This window comes from Podarcis muralis, chromosome 11 (assembly GCF_964188315.1).
Source record: "Podarcis muralis chromosome 11, rPodMur119.hap1.1, whole genome shotgun sequence".
Classification (NCBI taxonomy): Eukaryota; Metazoa; Chordata; class Lepidosauria; order Squamata; family Lacertidae; genus Podarcis; species Podarcis muralis.
In genome coordinates, this window is record NC_135665.1 from 346,300 (window position 1) to 366,203 (window position 19,904).

General features: G+C 46.2%; 1 protein-coding gene across 1 annotated transcript; it reads left to right on the top strand.

Moving 5' to 3' along the window:
* The first annotated feature begins 16,312 nt into the window (after nt 1–16,312).
* LOC144329165 (uncharacterized) lies at nt 16,313–18,611 on the top strand. Its single transcript, XM_077935883.1, has 2 exons — nt 16,313–16,332; nt 17,351–18,611. The coding sequence occupies exons 1-2, from the start codon at nt 16,313–16,315 to the stop codon at nt 18,285–18,287; spliced, it is 957 nt and encodes a 318-aa protein (XP_077792009.1). The 3' UTR covers nt 18,288–18,611.
* Nucleotides 18,612–19,904: the final 1,293 nt, after the last annotated feature.

Sequence of the window (19,904 nt, forward strand, 5' to 3'; positions counted from 1 at the left end):
CTAGATTGCATCTATGGAAGTCCAGGGTCCTGATGAAAGGAAGTCCAAGTCCTACTCTCTCCTACCTTGGTCAGGCCACACCTGGAGTCCTGTGTCCAGTTCTTGGCACCATCATTTAAGAAGGATGTTGACAAGCTGGAATGTGTGCAGAGGAGGGCAACCAAGACAACCAAGGGTCTGGAAACTAAGATTGAAGAGAAACACTGGAAGGAGCTGGGGAGGTTTGGCCTGGAAAAGAGGAAACTGAGAGGAGATCTGACAGCCATCTTCCAATATCTTAAGGGCTGTCACATGGAAGAGGGAACAAGCTTGTTTTCTCCTGCTCTAGAAGGTAGGACTCGAACCCATGGATTCACGTTATAAGAAAGGAGATTCCAACTAAACATTCATAAAAACTTTCTGACAGTAAGGGCTGTTTGGCATTGGAACAGATTCCCATGAGAGGTGGTGGACTCTCCTTCCTTGGAGGTTACTAAGCAGAGGTTGGATGACCATCTGCCATGGATGCTTTTGCTGAGATTGCTGCATCCCAGGGGGTTGGACTAGATGACCCTTGGTGTCCCTTCCAGCTATAAGTTTCTATGATTCTATGAAATTGATCTGGATTAATGACAGCCATCCACCAGTGTCATATGCAAAACTGCTTCCCACCCCACCCCCTTACTGATTAATATATATAAAAAATACATTAAAGTAGACAAATAATAACTTACAAAAGGATCAATAAACGTGTCACCTTTATTATATAAACTGTTATCATAATCACATGTCAAAATTTCTTTTGTGAATGAAATAAAATGGTTTCAAACAGTTTTTAATAACCAACAATCAAATGTAGTGCTTGGGGTACAGCTTAGATCAATTCCCCCGATGTTCAGTGTCCAGGGGTTCAGTGCCTGGCACCCAGAAACTCATGGCAAAGGGGAGTCTGGCACCAAGTAACTCATAACATTTCACTTCCTTGCAAGCTAAGGAAAGCTTTTGATTGGCAGAAGACACTGGGCAGAAACAGAAAGAAACAGGGAGATGAGGGGGTCTAAGGGTGAAGTCCTGCTCCTGTCCATCCTAATACTGGACAGTTTATTACAGGATGTTGAGAAGGGTCATTTTTTACTATTAATTGAGAAACAGCAGCCATAGTCTAGGCCAGGAGTGTTTTTCCTTGGTGACACCGCCATGTTGAAAAGTGTGTGTTTGCAAGGTGTTTCCTGTCCTGTCCAGAAATGCACTGTGCTGGATGAAGCCAGCTCTAGATCCTTCCTAAATAAAAATAAATAAAAACCCACTGGAAGATATATTTGAAAAATTAATGTTAAGGGGAACAATTCACATTGTTAAGCAAGGTAGCTAAAGCAACAGGGTCAGGGCCTCCATTGTGACACGTCCCCCTGCTGAGTGACTTGGCTGAGGACTTTGGGAAGAGCAACTATTTGAGGATAGTTCAGGAGAAAGGAGGTGGTTTGTGAGGAGTAATGATGTTTTCCGGCAAAATAAAGATTTCTTCTTCTTGAGTGTAAGTAGGATGTCTAATTCTTTCTGCATTCTGCTTCTTTTGCTCTCCCTCAAGATTTAGAAACATAGGGCAGTAAGGCAGATCTGGAAAAAGCCTAGGTAAAGGTACAGGTACCCCTGACCGTTAGGTCCAGTCGCGGACGACTCTAGGGTTGCGCGCTCATCTCGCTCTATAGGCTGAGGGAGCCGGCGTACAGCTTCCGGGTCATGTGGCCAGGATGACGAAGCCGCTTCTGGCAAAAGTAGAGCAGTGCACGGAAAGGCTGTTTACCTTCCCGACAGAACGGCACCTACCGTATTTTTGGCTGTATAGGACGCACCGGACCATAAGACGCACCGGATCATAGGAGGGGGAGAACGGGGGGGTGAGGAATTCTCTCCCTCTCTGCTCAGTGTCCCTTCAGCGAAGCGGCAGGATAAACGGAGCCCCTTCGATTTCTCCTCCCGCTTCACTGAAGGGGCGCTGCGCAGAGAGGGAAAACTGTGCACCGACCCCTCTCGCTCTCCAGGCTTCAGGCGGCTATCCGCAAGCCTTCTGAGTGCAGCGGGAACTCCTGCTGCGCTTGGAAGGCTTGCGGATAGCTGCCTGAAGCCCCCAGAGCGCAGCCTTTGAAGCCTCCACAGAGCAGCGGGCTGAAGCCATCCCCAAGCTAGAACAGTGAGACGGAGCACCGCGCAGTGAGCTCCGACTCACTGTTCTGGCTTCGGGGACGGCCTTTGAAGCCTCCGCAGGGCGGCAGGGTGCCTTCACCCCGCTGCCCTGCGGAGGCTTTGCGCAGCTAACCCCAAGCTAGAACAGCGAGATGGGGCGCTGTGCAGCGATCCTTCTGCCTGCTCTGGCTTTGGGCTTAGCTGCGCAGCCTGCATTCACTCCATAGGGCGCACACAAATTTTCCCTTAATTTTTGTTTTTTTTATAATATATTTTTTATTAGCAAACCAATCAAATCACATTACTTCCAAATTACAAAACCGAATTTTAAATTTTGGTTGGGGGTACCCATGCTTCGAGCTCAGAAAGGGATCCAATCATTTCTTATTTCTGCTGCTTTGATCATTTCCCCTTAATTTTTGGAGGGGGAAAAGTGCGCCCTATAGAGTGAAAAATACGGTATTTATCTACTTCCACTTTTGAACTGCTAGGTGACTTCAGATGGCTATCCGCAAGCCTTCGAAGTACAGCGGGAACTCCTGCTGCGCTCCGAAAGCTTGCGGATAGCTGCCTGAAGCCAACGGAGTGCAGCCTTTGAAGCCTCTGCAGAGCAGCGGGGTGAAGGCACCCCGCTGCCCTGCGGAGGCTTTGCGCAGCTAACCCCAAGCTAGAACAGCGAGACGGAGCGCTGCGCAGCGCTCCTTCTGCCTGCTCTGGCTTTGGGCTTAGCTGCGCAGCCTGCATTCACTCCATAGGGCGCACACAAATTTTCCCTTAATTTTTGTTTTTTTTATAATATATTTTTTATTAGCAAACCAATCAAATCACATTAGTTCCAAATTACAAAACCGAATTTTAAATTTTTGTTGGGGGTACCCATGCTTTGAGCTCTTAAAGGGATCCAATCATCTCTTATTTCTGCTGCTTTGATCATTTCCCCTTAATTTTTGGAGGGGGGAAATTGCGTCCTATAGAGCGAAAAATACGGTATTTATCTACTTCCACTTTGTGCTTTCGAACTGCTAGGTTGGCAGGTGCTGGGACCGAGCAGCGGGAGCTCACCCCGTCGCGGGGATTCGAACTGCCGACCTTCTGATCAGCAAGCCCTAGGCTCTGTGGCCACCCGTGTCCCTACGGAAAAAGCCTATCGCAGACCAAATCCCCCTTCCAAACCTGGTATGTAAGGGCTTCCGGTTTTTCCGCCCTCCGTTGTGGATGTGCTTCGCGGGTTCTCCGCGCCTAGCAGCTGTTAGAGGGAATTTTGGGGGGCAACGCGGAGGCTACACGACCCCCCAAAAGGCTCTGGGCGTGGCCCAGGGCTGACATTGTCCGGCAGTGTCAAAAAAGGAACCCTTCAAAGCCCACGTCCTAACCAGGAGGTGAGTCGACAGAGAGTACCTAGACGCAAGGACACGAGCAATCCTCAGCAGCAAGCCTCAAAGTCCCAAAGGGTAAGAACGGCAGCTAACAAGGAGAGCTTGAGGAGAAGAGGGTCTGTGAGACTTATTTATACAAACTGAACTGCTCAGAAACAGACCCAAAAGACTAGCACATAAAGAGTAAAGAACGGGAGATTTTATCTTAAACATATTGGAAATCTTTCTCATTATACGTAAGCATAAGCAAAGATTTCTCTAACAAGTACCAGTAAGAAAAGGAAGACAGATTCAAATTTCACTCTGCAGCAGCAGTACTAGCCCATTAAAAGAAGCGGAATTCAAGGACTTAACTTGTTTTTTACTTTGAAGTGGCATGAGCCCAGCGAAAGAGACTGAGTTAAAAGACTTGGATTGTCAGCGCTGTTTGTGGTAAAAGAGTGGAAGTTACTGGAAAACAAAGGTAAAAGAGAAGGCAACACTTTTAATATTGAACTTATATTAAACACTAACCTATAAAGATGGCAAAGATGGCGTAGCGTGGTCTAGGAGAAGGAGGAGGTGGTTTGTGAGAAAGGAAATACGTTTTCTGGTGTAATGAAGAGACTTTCTTCATCTAAAGTATAAGTAGGATTCCTAATTCCTTCTGCATTCTGTTTCTTTTACTATCCCTCAAGATTCAGAAACATAGGGAACCATGTCATGGTTAGATTAGTTTATAAAGATTGGCTGCGTGAGCTGCTGGTCTCCTGCTGTCACGTGCCAAAGATCCATCCCCTGGTCTGTGAGGAGGAGGAGGAGGAAGAGATATTGGAAGAGAAATGGGAGGATGAAGTGATGGTTATGAAGATCAGAAGGAATCTTTAGTGAAGGTGAAAATAATTTATGTAAGACCAAGTGACCAGGGGATGGATGCCACTGATACCAATTTAGATGGGGAGTGTTGATCTTTGTTCATCAGGAACAGGGAGGCCAGAGAAAATCCCGCTCGCTGGGGAGCGGGGAGGTAGCTCCCTCATTCAAGAAGAATTCAAGGATGGGATGAGGACTTTGGGATGAGAAACTATTTGAGGATAGTTCAGAGGAGAGGAGGAAGATTTTGAGGAAGCAAACATGTTTTTTAGCGCAACGAATTGACTTTCTTCATCTAAAGCGTAAGTAGAATGCCCAAATCACTGTGCTACATGAAAAGGAAGAGGTATCGAACTTTTTAAAATAAACAAAGCAAAACTGCTTAACCCACTAAAATATATATTTTTAAAAATGAACATTAAAGGGAGCCATGTCCCTTGTAAAGCCAGGTAGCTAAAGTGACGGTGTCATGTCCTCCATTGTGACACGTTCTCCGGCTGACTGACTTGGCTGACAACTTTGGGAAGAGCAACTATTTGAGGATAGTTCAAATAAAATAGGTTGTTGGTGTGAATTGTGTTTTCTGAAAAATGAAAATTTATTCATCTCGTGTATACGTAGGATCTCTTATTCTTCCTGCATTTTGCTTCATTTGCTATCCCTCAAGATTCAGATATATAAGGAACCATATCATGGTTAGATTAATTTTTAAAGATTGACCTCAGGACCCTCTTAGATCCTTTGAGGGAAATGGCTTGCCTTCTCCCTTGCGGGCATCACCACAAGAAAGGGATCTCCCAGTTCTGGAGGGTCTCTTGACAAGATGCCCTCCTCTCTGGTTTCAGCTGCTTGCTGCAATCGCCATGAGAGGTTTCTGAAAGTAGGTTTATCTGCCAGATAAAGAGTATCAAGGAAGCATCTAGAACCCATTTCCTGACTATTTTCCCTCTTCTTCCCTAGATTCTGCAGTCTGAGAAGGCTGGGTGAGCTGCTGGTCTCCTGCTGTCGTGCCACAAAAATCCATCCCCTGGTCTGTGAGGAGGAGGACACAGTGAGTGTAATGAAGGATGGAAAGGAAAGAAGGGTAAAGGTGAGAACGATCTACGTAAGGCCAAGGGACCAGAGGATGGATACCACAGATGCTACTACCAATGGTGAGTGTTGATCTTTGTTCAGGAGGAACAGGGAGGCCAGAGAGAATCTGGATCACTGAGGGTGGGGGGAGGCAGCTCCCTCATTCAAGAAGAGTTCAGGGATGGGATGAGGAAGGGAGGAAGGGAGAATAACGCAAGCCACCTGGAGATCCTTGCAGGAAAGATGGGTCATCAATGTAATAATTAATGAAAAAATTAAGAATCTTTTCTCTTCATTTCTCTTCAGGCAGTGATAGCAGTGAGGCCAGCAGCTCCAGTACAGCTCTACCCCGCTCCAAGACCCAGTTCTCCCTTCGCCCAAAATCCAAGTATCTAAATAAATTAATAATAGGGGTGCGGGTGGCGCTGTGGGTTAAACCACAGAGGCTAGGACTTGCCTATCAGAAGGTCGGCGGTTCGAATCCCCACGACGGAGTGAACTCCCGTTGCTCGGTCCCTGCTCCTGCCAACCTAGCAGTTCGAAAGCACGTCAAAGGGCAAGTAGATAAATAGGTAATGCTCCGGCGGGAAGGTAAAGGGCGTTTCCGTGCGCTGCTCTGGTTCAGAAGCAGCTTAGTCATGCTGGCCACATGACCCGGAAGCTGTTCATGACCGGTCCGCCATTAAAGCGCTGCAACCCCAGAGTCGGCCACGACTGGACCTAATGGTCAGGGGTCCCTTTACCTTTATATATTTCAAAAACACTGAGTCTCCAGTGTGGTCTCTCGTCACAAGGAAACAGACTTTATAAAGAGGCAACCTTTCAAACTTCTTATAAATGGAAACTGGGGAAAGCCCCCTCCAAAAGAATAGACTGTGCCCAGTGACTAGCTGATCCACATGCCTGTTCAGTTGACGCTCTAGATGCCTACTCAGTTGTTCTCCAAGGCTGTTGAAAGAGAGAATGGCCAGTGTGGCAGGCTGTGCGAGCTGCTGGCCTCCTGCTGTCGTGCCCCTAAAATCCACCCCCTGGTCTCCGAGGAGGAGGAGGAAGAGATATTGGAAGAGAAATGGAATGAGGAAGTAAATATAATTAAAGAAAGGGAGAATAGCGTAAGCCACCTGGAGATCCTTGAAGGAAAGATGAGTTGTCAACAGAATAAGAAATGGAAAGATTAAAAATATTTTCTCTTCTTCTCTCTTCCGAGCAGCGACAGCAGTGAGGCCAGCAACTCCAGCACAGATCTCCCTCCCCACCAAGACCCAGTCCCCCCCTTCCCCACAAACCCAAATAGAAAAATAAAAAAAAAATCATCATCATCATTATTATTCTAATCAAGTTCCTTTACAAACATGCTATTCTGTGATCATCCTTTTATCCTAGGCGGTGCTTTTTCCTACGTTTGTGAGCATGAGTGGAAATCCTGAGTCTCGCTGCAGGAGTCGACAGTTTGGCTCCTTCCCTTGTTGTTGCTCCTAGATGGAACTGCGCATGTGCGAAGACAAGACAGAGCCTTCCAAACTGGATCAAGAAACGTGTCACCCGTTGTCTGAAAACCACTGTCCTAATCACATGCCAGATTGTCTTTTTTGAATGAAATAAAATGCTTTCAAATAGTTTTTTAATGTTGGCATTTGTCTGTCTTGAGAATCAATGGAGTGTGCCTACGGGGGTGAGGTCAAAAGTCAAGCAACAGTGTCAGCAGTCCCAAAGTGACCTCTCCAGGGAGCAAGACTTTGCAGTGTGTCTGGAGGTCCTGGGCTTCCCAGATGACAAGACTCCCTCTCTTGGCCTTGCAGATGTGTCTCCAAGGAAAGCAGAGTTAGGCACCAGTTGGGCAGGAGATGTCAGAAGGGGTTGTAAACGGCGCCATCCAACCGCCTGAGGGACTCCACTCCAGATTTGTGTAGGCTTTACTCCTTAGCCTTTTCAGCTCCCAAAGATATCCCACAAGGCAAATTAGGATCAGAGTTTTCCTTCTCTTCGATGGGCTATCTTTATAGGTGGATGAGCCCCATCTGCCCCTCACTTCCCTCCACAGCATTGCAGAAACCACCTTCTTGACCACTGGGCCCACGCTTGGTCTTGTCCGCTCAATCTGCTGGAGCCTGTCTTGGCACACAGGGGAAGTTCCTGAGCATTTGAGACTCCTTGGCTGCCCTCACCTGGTTTAGGTGGCCAGTCAAACCGTTCCCAGGATGTGGCCTCTGTCACATGCTGACCGTTTCTAGGAGCAAGAGAACAAACTTTTTATTAAAGAATGGAAATGGTTTAATGAATAGTTACAAACTGTAAACAGATAAGAACATTGGCAGGATTATTGGAATAACCTGCAGTTTAATAAGATTATCTATTTAAAGCAGATGCATAAATGAAGAAATTGAGGTAATTTGGATATGCATAAGATATGAAGAATCAATTTAAGGAACTGCAGAAAGAGGGGGAAGGAAGTCAAGTTTTGAAATGTTAAAATGACTGCAAAATTATTGAAATGTATAAACTTGAAAATCATAATTTTTTTAAAAAAAAATATTTCGCCAAAAATCAGACGTCATCCGTCTCACTCCCAACTGGAGCCAAAGGACACAGGCCTGGCCAGGACAGCTTTCCAGTTATAGCTTTTGCGGTGATGACGTATGTAAGCCTCAACTGTCCTGCATTTACTCCAGCTGAGGAATCACACACCTCCTCCCGAAGCTAGCGAGCCCCACCTGGGCTGTGGGTCCTTGCCTTCCGTCCCTCCCAACTGACAGTTGTTAGTTCTGGAATCCTGAGCTTGAGGGGGGGTACATCCCATTTCGCCCCGTGGGACACTCACCACCCCTTAGCCACCTGCCTTTGGCGCTGCAGCAGTGATGGCTTTGGTCCCTGAAAGAGCATGCAAGATCTCTCCCAAATCTCAATACATATTTTGCTCTCCTGGACATCTTGCAAGACTTCAATGAGATCTCACAAGATCTTGCAGAAAATCTCCAATCTGTTTAGCTGCAAGCACACTCCTTTAAATTTTTTTTCTTATTTTGTACAAATTTCTCAATCTAACAGATTTGCACATAGGATTCTGTATGCCATGAAACAGCACATCTGTTTTGTTCTATTGTTACATTATTTGTGGCCTTCTAACACTTTGGGAGAAGCCTTCTCTCCCTTTTCCCTTAAAAAATCAGGATCTATGCTTTACACTCAGCAGGAAGGCCCATTTAAAAGGAAACATGTAGTTGTTTTGCTGCTGCTTTTTTGTGTTCTCAGGTGTCCAAGTTAGCCTCCTGGCCCTGCTCCTCCACTATACCACAGCAACATCCCCCACTAGGAATCCCTACTTGGGCTTTCATTGGCCATCAGCAATATCCGGTGGAGCCAGGTGGAGAGAAATGCCCCATCTTGCCCATCTTTGGGGTTTCAAGAGGTATAGCCTCTGTGCACGTACAGAATTCATGATTCAGCAAATCTATTAGACCATTGAAAGAGTTATTTCCTCTGATTAAATTACCAAAGGAAGAAAGCAGGATTGGCTTTTCTCCCCAGGGACACAAGGAAGGGGAAGCTGTATGTTTAAGAAATCAAATTCCCCAAGGGCTGAAACTCTTTTCAGCCAGTTAAAAAACCCAAATTCTCTCCGTACAGTGCTTCACATCTGGCGGGCAGGGCTTGTGTGCTTTGCTCATGATCCCTTGGGTGTCCTGAGGCTGATAGAGCAGCAGCCGTAAGTCTTGGGGCTCTGGGAGTGAGACATTGTCCTCAAAAGGCAAAGAGTAACTGAGGTTCCCTTTTCTCTCCCTTGGAGGCCCTGAACCAGGAGCTGGCCAGTTCAGGGCCTCCATGGGAGAGAAAAGGGGGGCCAGCACTTGTGCTCAAATGAGTTTTCATACGCGGTCATCCTGCCCCACACTCACATTCCAAAATATCTGCATGCTCACCTATCCAAGAGGTGGTTGGTCTTGGGCTGGGGGGTCCCAGAAGGCAGAATAAGTTGAGAAGCAAAGCCCAAGAAGTTGGAGGCATCCTCTTCGCATCCACTCAAACCCAATCTAAACAGCTTTGCTCCAGAACCAACCCCTCCCTTCAGTTCTGTTCAGTTCAGAATGTCAGTTAAGAGGGACCACCTGTATTTTCTTGATTCTTGCCTGAGGTCATAATGGGCATGCACACTGGTATCTGTTTACCTGTAAGCACACACCTTTAGTTTATCTTTTTAAAAATGAAAATAAAATACTAGATTCTCAGTCTACCAGCTTTGTACAAAATAGCAGCCGTTTTGTGATCCATGGCAGTGAAAACCCCACGTTTTATGGCGCCCCCCCCCCCCAAAAAATGAGGCTTCAGTGCCCTAACCCACAGGGTCACGATTTCTCCAAAGGTCCAATGTCATCTGATTCACTCCAAAGCAGCACCAAACACCCAGAGAATGCCCCCTGCAACATTGGGGGGGGGGGGCTTTGAAAACACTACATTTCCCATTGTTAGAGTGGCATACGAAGGATGAACAAGTTAAATCAGTGATGATAGATTGGGCAAGACATGTACGACATAACATAATGTTTGAGGATTGGGAAAGATTGTGGAAGAAAGGGGTCAAGTTCACTGCATGTACTGTACTAAAGGAAAACATAATGAAAATGATGTATAGATGGTATCTGACCCCTGTTAAATTAGCAAAGATTTATCATAACTCTGATAACCATTGCTCGAAAGGTAAAGAAAACGAAGGTACTTTCTATCATATGTGGTGGACCTGCCTCAAAGTGAAAGACTTCTGGGAAAAGATTTATAATGAATTGAAAAAAATGTTGAAATATACATTTATAAAGAAACCAGAGGCCTTTCTTCTTGGAATAACAGGTTTGGAATTGCCCCCAAAAGATGTTCAATTATACACTGGGCAAAAATTTTTTACCTTTTGAATGTTGTCTAGATTTCTACAATTGATTTAGGGTCTTTTTGCACTGCTGAATCAGGAAATGGCATCCGTTTCTCTCCATCAGGTCAGGTTGTTGTGCTATGTTGATTTGTAAAAAATCAGATCTTGTGACAAAATCGATTACATTTTGTGGCATTATAAGCTGATTTTTGTCAACACATATGATCCTAAATTTGAAGAAACAAAAATATTTTTCCTTCCAGTAGCACCTTAAAGACCAACTAAGTTAGTTCTTGGTATGAGCTTTCGTGTGCATGCACATTTCTTCAGATACTTCAGATATCTGTAACATCCTAAATATGTTTTTAAGAGAAAATAATGTTTTTCCAACAATATATATTGATTACCTGAAAGAAACATCGATTACTGTAAACTGAATGGTGGGTATTGATAAAGGTAAGTACACATAAATTGCATGTTGCTTCACCATTTTTCAAACTTCAGGGCTTGAACTTCCGTTTCTTGGAACTCCTGGAATGCTCAGCGGCAGGGAGGTCTCTCTTCAGAGTCCAACAGTAGTCAGCCATCATGACTGCGTCCCAGCGACCCTGATACCTGGTCTCCATCTCTTTCATGTCCTGATGGAATCTCTCCCCCTGCTCGTCACTCATTGAACCCAGGTTCTCAGGAAACCGGTCCAGATGTGAAAATAGGTAGTGCATCTTGACGCTCATGTTGCAGCCCAGGTTTCTGAAAGCAGTCAGCATGTTGTTGACAAGTTCTGCATAGTTTCTGACCATATTGTTGCTTAGAAAGTTCTTCACTACCAGAACAAATGCCTTCCACGCTTCCAGTTCCATTTCGTTCATTGAGTTTCGGAACTCTGGATCTCTGATGAGCTGACGGATCTGAGGACCGTCAAAGATGCCAGCTTTCAATTTCTCCATGGTCAATCCTGGCACAAGTGAAGCAGTCACCATCCTTGTCCAGAGCCTTTGGTGAACTGCTTGATTAAGCCGAGCTTGATGTGCAGCGGTGGGAAGAGTATTCTGTCTCTGTCCACCAGAGGGTCGTTAATGACGTTCCTTTCTTTGCAAAGCACCAATTCCTCCCGCACAGGCCAGTCCTTCTTCGTGTAATGCTGAGCACGGTCCCTACTATCCCACATGCACAGAAAACATGGGTACTTGTTGAAGCCAGACTGTTGTCCCAACAAAAAGTTCACCATCTTCAGGTCAACACAAATAAACCACTTATGCTGACCATAACCAATTTTCTCCAGCACATACTTCACTGCTTCATAGTTCTCCTTCACTGTAGTCGAGTGAGCCAGGGGTATAGAGGCAAACTGGTTGCCGTTGTGTAGCAGAACACATTTCAGTGATTGCTTGCTGCTGTCAATGAACAGTCTCCAATCTTTGGGTTCGTACTGTGGCACTCCAAGCTTGAGCAGAAGCTGCGCAATATCTGCACAGTACACCAAGTCCTTCTCTTCTGAGAAAAAACGGAGGTACTCTTGATGCCTGTTGCGGAAGAAGCTGATGTCAGAGAGGAGTTTTTCCCCCTTCAATCTGGATGCCAACAGTTTGGCAGAGTCCTTTGACAAGCTGAGGTCGCGAACTAGATCATTCAACTCCTTTTGGGAAAATGGATGTGGAGCATCATCTTCAAGAACCACTTCTTCTTCGTGTCCTTCAGCACTGGAGGCATCTTTGTCACTAATGTCAGGAAGTTCTCCGAAGACAGGCACTGGAATTTCATCACAATGGGGCAGGACTCTTGATGAGGAGGAGAAAGGGGAGGGAACTGGAAGGGGAATATATGCTCTGCGCAAATGGCTGTGAACTCATGCTTGTTTTGTGAATCTATAACACTTGTTCCTTCTGCCACCCCGGATGGCAGAATAAAGCTTTTCTCTGAAACTATTCCTTGAGTGTCTGTTGACTCCCATTTCCCTGTCCCGGGCGCAAAGCTCTTCTAACCCGAGGCTAAAAAGGCTACAAGCAGAGTCTGTAACCTGAAGTGCATGTTAACCCGAGGTACCACTGTATCATTGAATTTGTCCATGGCAAGTCTGCGTTTATCTGCAGGTTGTTCATATGTGGTGAGTTTGTAGAAGTCTTCAATCCAATCATAGAAGGGAGACGCATTTTTATTTTTCCAGCTCACCAGTATCAGTCTTTTTACTGTGGTAAGGGCACAGAGAGTCCACTTGTATTGCCCCTTTGTCAGGTTCCATGTGCTGGGTGTATAATTCGAATGGATATTTTGCTCGGTAAAGGTACATTTGGCCTCAGCGATGGGAGTCCAGCAAGGAATCATTTAGCCAGTGCAATGGAGGAGGAAGAGGTTGAAAATGCGAGACTTACTGGCACCTGTAGCAGCAGCAGCAGCAGCTGGAGCATGGCCTGCAGTGCCACCTGGTGGCCCACCTCGGAACTTCCATGCCCATCCCAGATTTAAAGCTTTAGGCATGTGTTTTACACACACATACACACACACACACACACACACACAAATAATAATTCACAAGCAGGAAATATCCCAAACAGCTCTTCCCCTGAAATATACTCGGAGTCGAGAGTGGATTTCATGCTCTATATTCAGCTCATAGTAGCGAGGAATGAAAGTTCCCCCACAATATCTGCTTTATATACATTATTTACACAATGGGCTGCACGTGATTGGCTAATTCTGGGATTCTCCTGTAGGCCAATCAGGTTGTGGATTCACTTCCACCTGGAAATGGATTGGGTGGCTCCTGCGGACCAATCAGACTGCTGCATTGTTCTAGGACCAATCAGACTGCTGCATGTTGGATCCTATTGTTCTAGGACCAATCAGACTGTAGCATTTTGGATCCTATTCAACTCAGTACATAACATCCCCACAAACCACCCCCAAATCCCCCGGCATAGGAATAGTGTGAGTGGAGGCTGGGTGCACCACATTGGAGACCCCAGGCGGAGTAGTAGGGGAATCTCATCCTTTACTTCCACACAAGGGTGACAGGCCAAATCATCTGTCAGGATAGATATGGTGGCCACGATTTCGCTGAAAACCCGATGTCTTAGGATTCACAACAAAGCAACGGCAAACACCTGCTAAAGACCCCCTGAAATGTTTGGCGGTGAAAACCCCACATTTCATGGCACCCCCAAAAATGAGCCTTTGGCGCCCTAACTCACGGGATCCCAATTTCTCCAAAAGTCAGACGTTGTCCAATTCACTCCAAAGTGGCGCCAAACACCCAGAGAATGCCCTCTGCAAGGTTTGGGGGTGAAAACACTACGTTTCACATCGCTCCACAAAATGAGCCCTCGACGCCGTAACCCACATGGTTGTCAGGGGCTGGACTGAGGAGGAATGGTGGGAGCCCCCCCCCCTCTCGAGGTCCTGCTCCACAACTCCAATTTATAAAGATTATAATCCAAGTTAACGAGATCTTCTTGCAATTAGAGGTCAAGAGATATGTAAAAGTCAGTGCTTTATATGATTCAGCCACATGGTGGAGCAATACACAAAGATTAAAGAAGCCATGATAGCCAGCTCTGAAAAGCTGGGATGGTTTGTGTCTTCAAAGGCATGGCAGTGTGGCTTGAAGTTAATGACTTGTACACCTCACAGTCATCATCATAATATAATAATAATAATAATAATAATAATAATAATAATAATAATAATAATATAATATTTATACCCAGCCACTCTGGGCGGCTTCCAACAAAATATTAAAATAAAATAGTCTGTCAAACATTCAAAGCTTCCCAGAACCAGGCTGCCTCCAGATGTCTTCTAAATGTCAGGTAGCTGTTGATCTCTTTGACATCTGGTGGGAGGGGGTTCCACAGGGCTGGCACCACTACCCTGTAACTTGGCTTCTCGTAGGGAGGGAACCGCCAAAAGGCCCTCAGCGCTGGACCTCAGTGTCCAGGCAGAATGATGGGGGTGGAGGTGCTCCTTCAGGTATACTGCGCCTTTGAGGCCGTTTAGGGCTTTAAAGGTCAGCACCAACACTTTGAATTGTGCCCGGAAACATACTGAGAGCCAATGTAGGTCTTGGGGGCCACTCCCAGTCACCAGTCTAGCTGCCGCATTCTGGATTAGTTGTAGTTTCCGGGTCACCTTCAAAGGTAGCCCCACGTAGAGCGCATTGCAGTAGTCCAAGCGGGAGATAACCAGAGCATGCACCACTCTGGCGAGGCAATCCACAGGCAGATAGGGTCTCAGCCTGCGTACTAGATGAAGCTGGTCAACAGCTGCCCTGGACACAGAATTGACCTGCGCCTCCATGGACACCATGAACTGAAAGGTCCCGGGGGCGTTACCCTGAGCCTCAGCCACAAGGAATGTGCAGCAGCAGAAAATGGTAACGCTGTTCTAGATTGCATCTATGGAAGTCCAGGGTCCTGATGAAAGGAAGTCCAAGTCCTACTCTCTCCTACCTTGGTCAGGCCACACCTGGAGTCCTGTGTCCAGTTCTGGGCACCATCATTGAAGAAGGATGTTGACAAGCTGGAATGTGTGCAGAGGAGGGCAACCAAGACAACCAAGGGTCTGGAAACTAAGATTGAAGAGAAACACTGGAAGGAGCTGGGTAGGTTTGGCCTGGAAAAGAGGAAACTGAGAGGAGATCTGACAGCCATCTTCCAATATCTTAAGGGCTGTCACATGGAAGAGGGAACAAGCTTGTTTTCTCCTGCTCTAGATGGTAGGACTCGAACCCATGGATTCAAGTTATAAGAAAGGAGATTCCAACTAAACATTCATAAAAACTTTCTGACAGTAAGGGCTGTTTGGCATTGGAACAGATTCCCATGAGAGGTGGTGGACTCTCCTTCCTTGGAGGTTTCCAAGCAGAGGTTGGGTGGCCGTCTGCCATGGATGCTTTTGCTGAGATTGCTGCATCCCAGGGGGTTGGACTAGATGACCCTTGGTGTCCCTTCCAGCTATAAGTTTCTATGATTCTATGAAATTGATCTGGATTAATGACAGCCATCCACCAGTTTCATATGCAAAACTGCTTCCCACCCCACCCCCTTACTGATTAATATATATATATATAATACATTAAAGTAGACAAATAATAACTTACAAAAAGGATCAATAAACGTGTCACCTTTATTATATAAACTGTTATCATAATCACATGTCAAAATTTCTTTTGTGAATGAAATAAAATGGTTTCAATCAGTTTTTAATAACCAACAATCAAATGTAGTGCTTGGGGTACAGCTTAGATCAATTCCCCCGATGTTCAGTGTCCAGGGGTTCAGTGCCTGGCACCCAGAAACTCATGGCAAAGGGGAGTCTGGCACCAAGTAACTCATAACATTTCACTTCCTTGCAAGCTAAGGAAAGCTTTTGATTGGCAGAAGACACTGGGCAGAAACAGAAAGAAACAGGGGGATGAGGGGGTCTAAGGGTAGATAACGGCAGAACAAATCCAGGCTCTTTCTCGTATTTTTCTTGATTTAAACAGGTGGTGTCTTCAGCGCATTCCCATCTGCCTATCCGAGCCAGTTCATCCTTTTCGGCCAGGAGACCGAGTTTGGGTTCGAGATTGGAAAGACGAACCACTTGCGGCTCGCTGGAAAGGTCCCTACACAGTTCTGCTGGCCACACCTACTGCGGTAAAGGTAGCGGAAGTAACCCCGTGGATTCATCATTCTCGTCTGAAGCGGTCTGAGGGTCATTGGAACTGTGAGCTGAACCCATCTAACCCTCTGAAGTTGAAGTTCACCAGGAAACCCTGCACCTAGCCCCTCCGGAAGCGGGCAGGAGCACGGTCAACGGGACTACAGGTCTGCTCTCACTGCACCCGGAAGCCAGTGAGTCTACGCACACCGGAAGATTGAGGAGCTGCACCGGCGTATGGGAGGACCCCTACCAGTAAAAATTTCAGTCAATCCCAGATTCCAGCCAGACTTTGCTCATAAGCCCTTAGTACAAATAACAATAACAGGGATTGACAAAAGGGGGGACATCCATGACAAGTGGGTGGATTGGGTAACTGCATACGGTTGTTACATCCCTTTCTTCCTTTGGGAAGTCTACATACCATATTGGGCACAGGCAGGTCCAAGACAATAGTTCACACATAAGGGAAGGTACATGCCAGGGGAACCAAGGAGGGCCATACGAAGCTTCTCCTACCCACCACCCCAAGGAGCATTTCCCGGTGCTATACTGGTCACTGTACCTGTTTTCCCTCCACCACCCACAGGTCCCTTCAAGGTAGCAGTTGCAGAGTGTATACGGTGTGAGTTGACCTCACCAGTTCGACCAGAACCTGGGGACAAACAATAAGTCCACTGGGTGCGGCCGAGCGGGAGGCTATATCTCACTAAAGGGTATGTTCTGGTACCTGCTACCTTATATAGTTGTGGCAATTTCGCTTCTTCTGGTCCTGATCATTGTATTTTGTGTATACAAGAAGGATCACAGTATTAACATCGACCTAGAGCCGGAACTGATAAGGTTCAACCTTGAAGGCATACATGGGGAAAATGAAAATGAAGCTTCTGTTGATATTGATGTGCTTGTGGCTCCAGAGAGGCCCAATGGTAGTAGGTAATGTCTTTATAAACCATGCTGAACACATGTTCCAGATATATGGGGAGAATGCTACCCTATATTATGAACACCCGAGAAAGGTAGCAGACATGTCCCTTATACCAGGATTAATCAAGGATCCTGATGTTGTTTTGGCAGGCCTACTTTACAATCAGAGTGGTCTCTTTGCAGCCCCACCTACTGAAATGAATGACATCCCCTACCGATATATCAGATATACCAGAACCACAAAAGGTCTATGTTTTTGTTGTCATGCCACTGGAGTATGGAATTCCAAATGGAAGTATTGGCCCCAAGTTAAGTACCACATTGACAAAGGATGGCTGGGAAATTATACCCAATGCTCGGATAAATTTTGGCTTTGGGGTTCCCACAATGCCTCCTACCAGGGCAATACGACCTCGTCAGATTTATACCCATACTTTCCTCAATACTCTGTTAATTTCACCAGACAAGGGTCCATTTGTTCTGGTTGGATGATTAAAGATCCTAACCTCTGGTTTCTATATGATGGATTGGCGACAAATTTCCACCCAGGAAATTTCCAGTGTGTCGGTGTGGGGGCTTTCACCTTTCCGGTTGCAGTGGAGGTCAATCACAAGGTACCTCATCTTGCAAGCAGACAGAAAAGGGCGGCCCTAGGCGGACACTGTGAAGATGAAATTTATCTGACAAATTCTGTAGGGAGCGTTGGGGGTGGATTCATAGGATTCCTCTCAATGGGGATTTACCCAGGAATAGTTGCTGAGCAAAATAGAAAGGCACTGTTTGCTCTTACATGCAGGCTGGAGAAAACTATCAATGCCACCACCCATGTCTTGCGCTCCTTGCAGTCAGAGGTTGAGGATTTGAACCAACTGACGATGACCCATAGATTGGTTTTGGACTACCTCCTTGCACGCTCAGGCGGTTTTTGTAAAATTGTCCCAAAAGGTCAATGCCAGGTTAAATTCCACGACCTCTACAAGACGATCGAGGAGGAATTGGGAAAACTGCAGTCTCTGGTACTTGACAACACACCCACTCAGGATCCCTGGGGAAAGATATGGTCATGGATCCCAGGAGAGGGGTGGGTGCATGGCATTCTGACCGCCTTAACCATAGGAGGAATTGTTTTTCTGTTGTTTCTTTCTGTAATCCCTTGTTGTCTGTCTTTGCTTAGGGGAATGATAGCCCGCAATGTTAAGCATCTCACTGACCCTCAGATTCTGGCAATATACCGAGCTTTGCCACCAGTGCCAGATGAGCCAGAGGAAGACGATGGTTACGAGCGAATGCATAGGGAGCAGGTCCCAGTGCAGGAACAGGCCCCTTTGCAGGAAGCAACAGTTTATTCTGATGTCCTGAGTGGTGTTCAAGCTCAGGAGTCAGATGAATCTTCTCTCTGAGCTTGAAAAGGGGGGAATGAAGCAAGGGAAAAGGGCTACCCCTATGCTATCCATATAATCAAGTTATCAGTAACCAATATATCCAAATATGCTTACACGAATCAAGGATTACAGTACAAAAATCCATTTTGAATCAAAAGGGAAGCTGTGCTTAGCAAACTGCAAACTGCTTGAAACAGCAAAGTTAGGAGCTGACCTTTCCCCTAAACATCTGTGTACCCCGGACAAAGACATGAATCAGAGATTCTGGTACAAAATTCCCCTCAGATACAGGCTAAATTAATCCACAGAACAGGAAGAGCAAAACCACAAAATGACCAAGCTCCGGTCGGTCCTGTCATAACTAGGGGAAAGGTTAGACAGAGCGTCACTGCAAGCATCGGAAAGCAGAACTAGAACCCGGTGCTGACCGAGGTTTAACCAGGGGTCAGGTAGCGTGACAACCGCTTGCTGATTGGCTGATTCTCGCTGACAATATTGTGAGTCCTTCATGATTGTCTCGTGATCTATGATTTGCTGTGATTTGCTCAGGTATAAAGACCTCTGGATTTCTGTTAATCGGGGTCCCAGTTCTTTGGAAAAGATTCCAACTGGGTCCTTATTGCCCGGCAATAAACCTCACCTTCTTATTCTCCAATTGCTGCCTCTGGCTGATCCTTATTTTAACCTCACAACGAGTACACCTTTGCAACAGCTTCACCATTTTTCAAACTTCAGGGCTTGAACTTCCGTTTCTTGGAACTCCTGGAATGCTCAGCGGCAGGGAGGTCTCTCTTCAGAGTCCAACAGTAGTCAGCCATCATGACTGCGTCCCAGCGACCCTGATACCTGGTCTCCATCTCTTTCATGTCCTGATGGAATCTCTCCCCCTGCTCGTCACTCATTGAACCCAGGTTCTCAGGAAACCGGTCCATATGTGAAAATAGGTAGTGCATCTTGACGCTCATGTTGCAGCCCAGGTTTCTGAAAGCAGTCAGCATGTTGTTGACAAGTTCTGCATAGTTTCTGACCTTATTGTTGCTTAGAAAGTTCTTCACTACCAGAACAAATGCCTTCCACGCTTCCAGTTCCATTTCCTTCATTGAGTTTCCGACCTCTGGATCTCTGATGAGCTGACGGATCTGAGGACCATCAAAGATGCCAGCTTTCAACTTCTCCATGGTCAATCCTGCCACAAGTGAAGCAGTCACCATCCTTGTCCAGAGCCTTTGGTGAACTGCTTGATTAAGCCGAGCTTGATGTGCAGCGGTGGGAAGAGTATTCTGTCTCTGTCCACCAGAGGGTCGTTGATGACGTTCCTTTCTTTGCAAGGCACCAATTCCTCCCGCACAGGCCAGTCCTTCTTCGTGTAATGCTGAGCACGGTCCCTACTATCCCACATGCACAGAAAACATGGGTACTTATTGAAGCCAGACTGTTGTCCCAACAAAAAGTTCACCATCTTCAGGTCAACACAAATAAACCACTTATGCTGACCATAACCAATTTTCTCCAGCACATACTTCACTGCTTCATAGTTCTCCTTCAGTGTAGTCGAGTGAGCCAGGGGTATAGAGGCAAACTGGTTGCCGTTGTGTAGCAGAACACATTTCAGTGATCGCTTGCTGCTGTCAATGA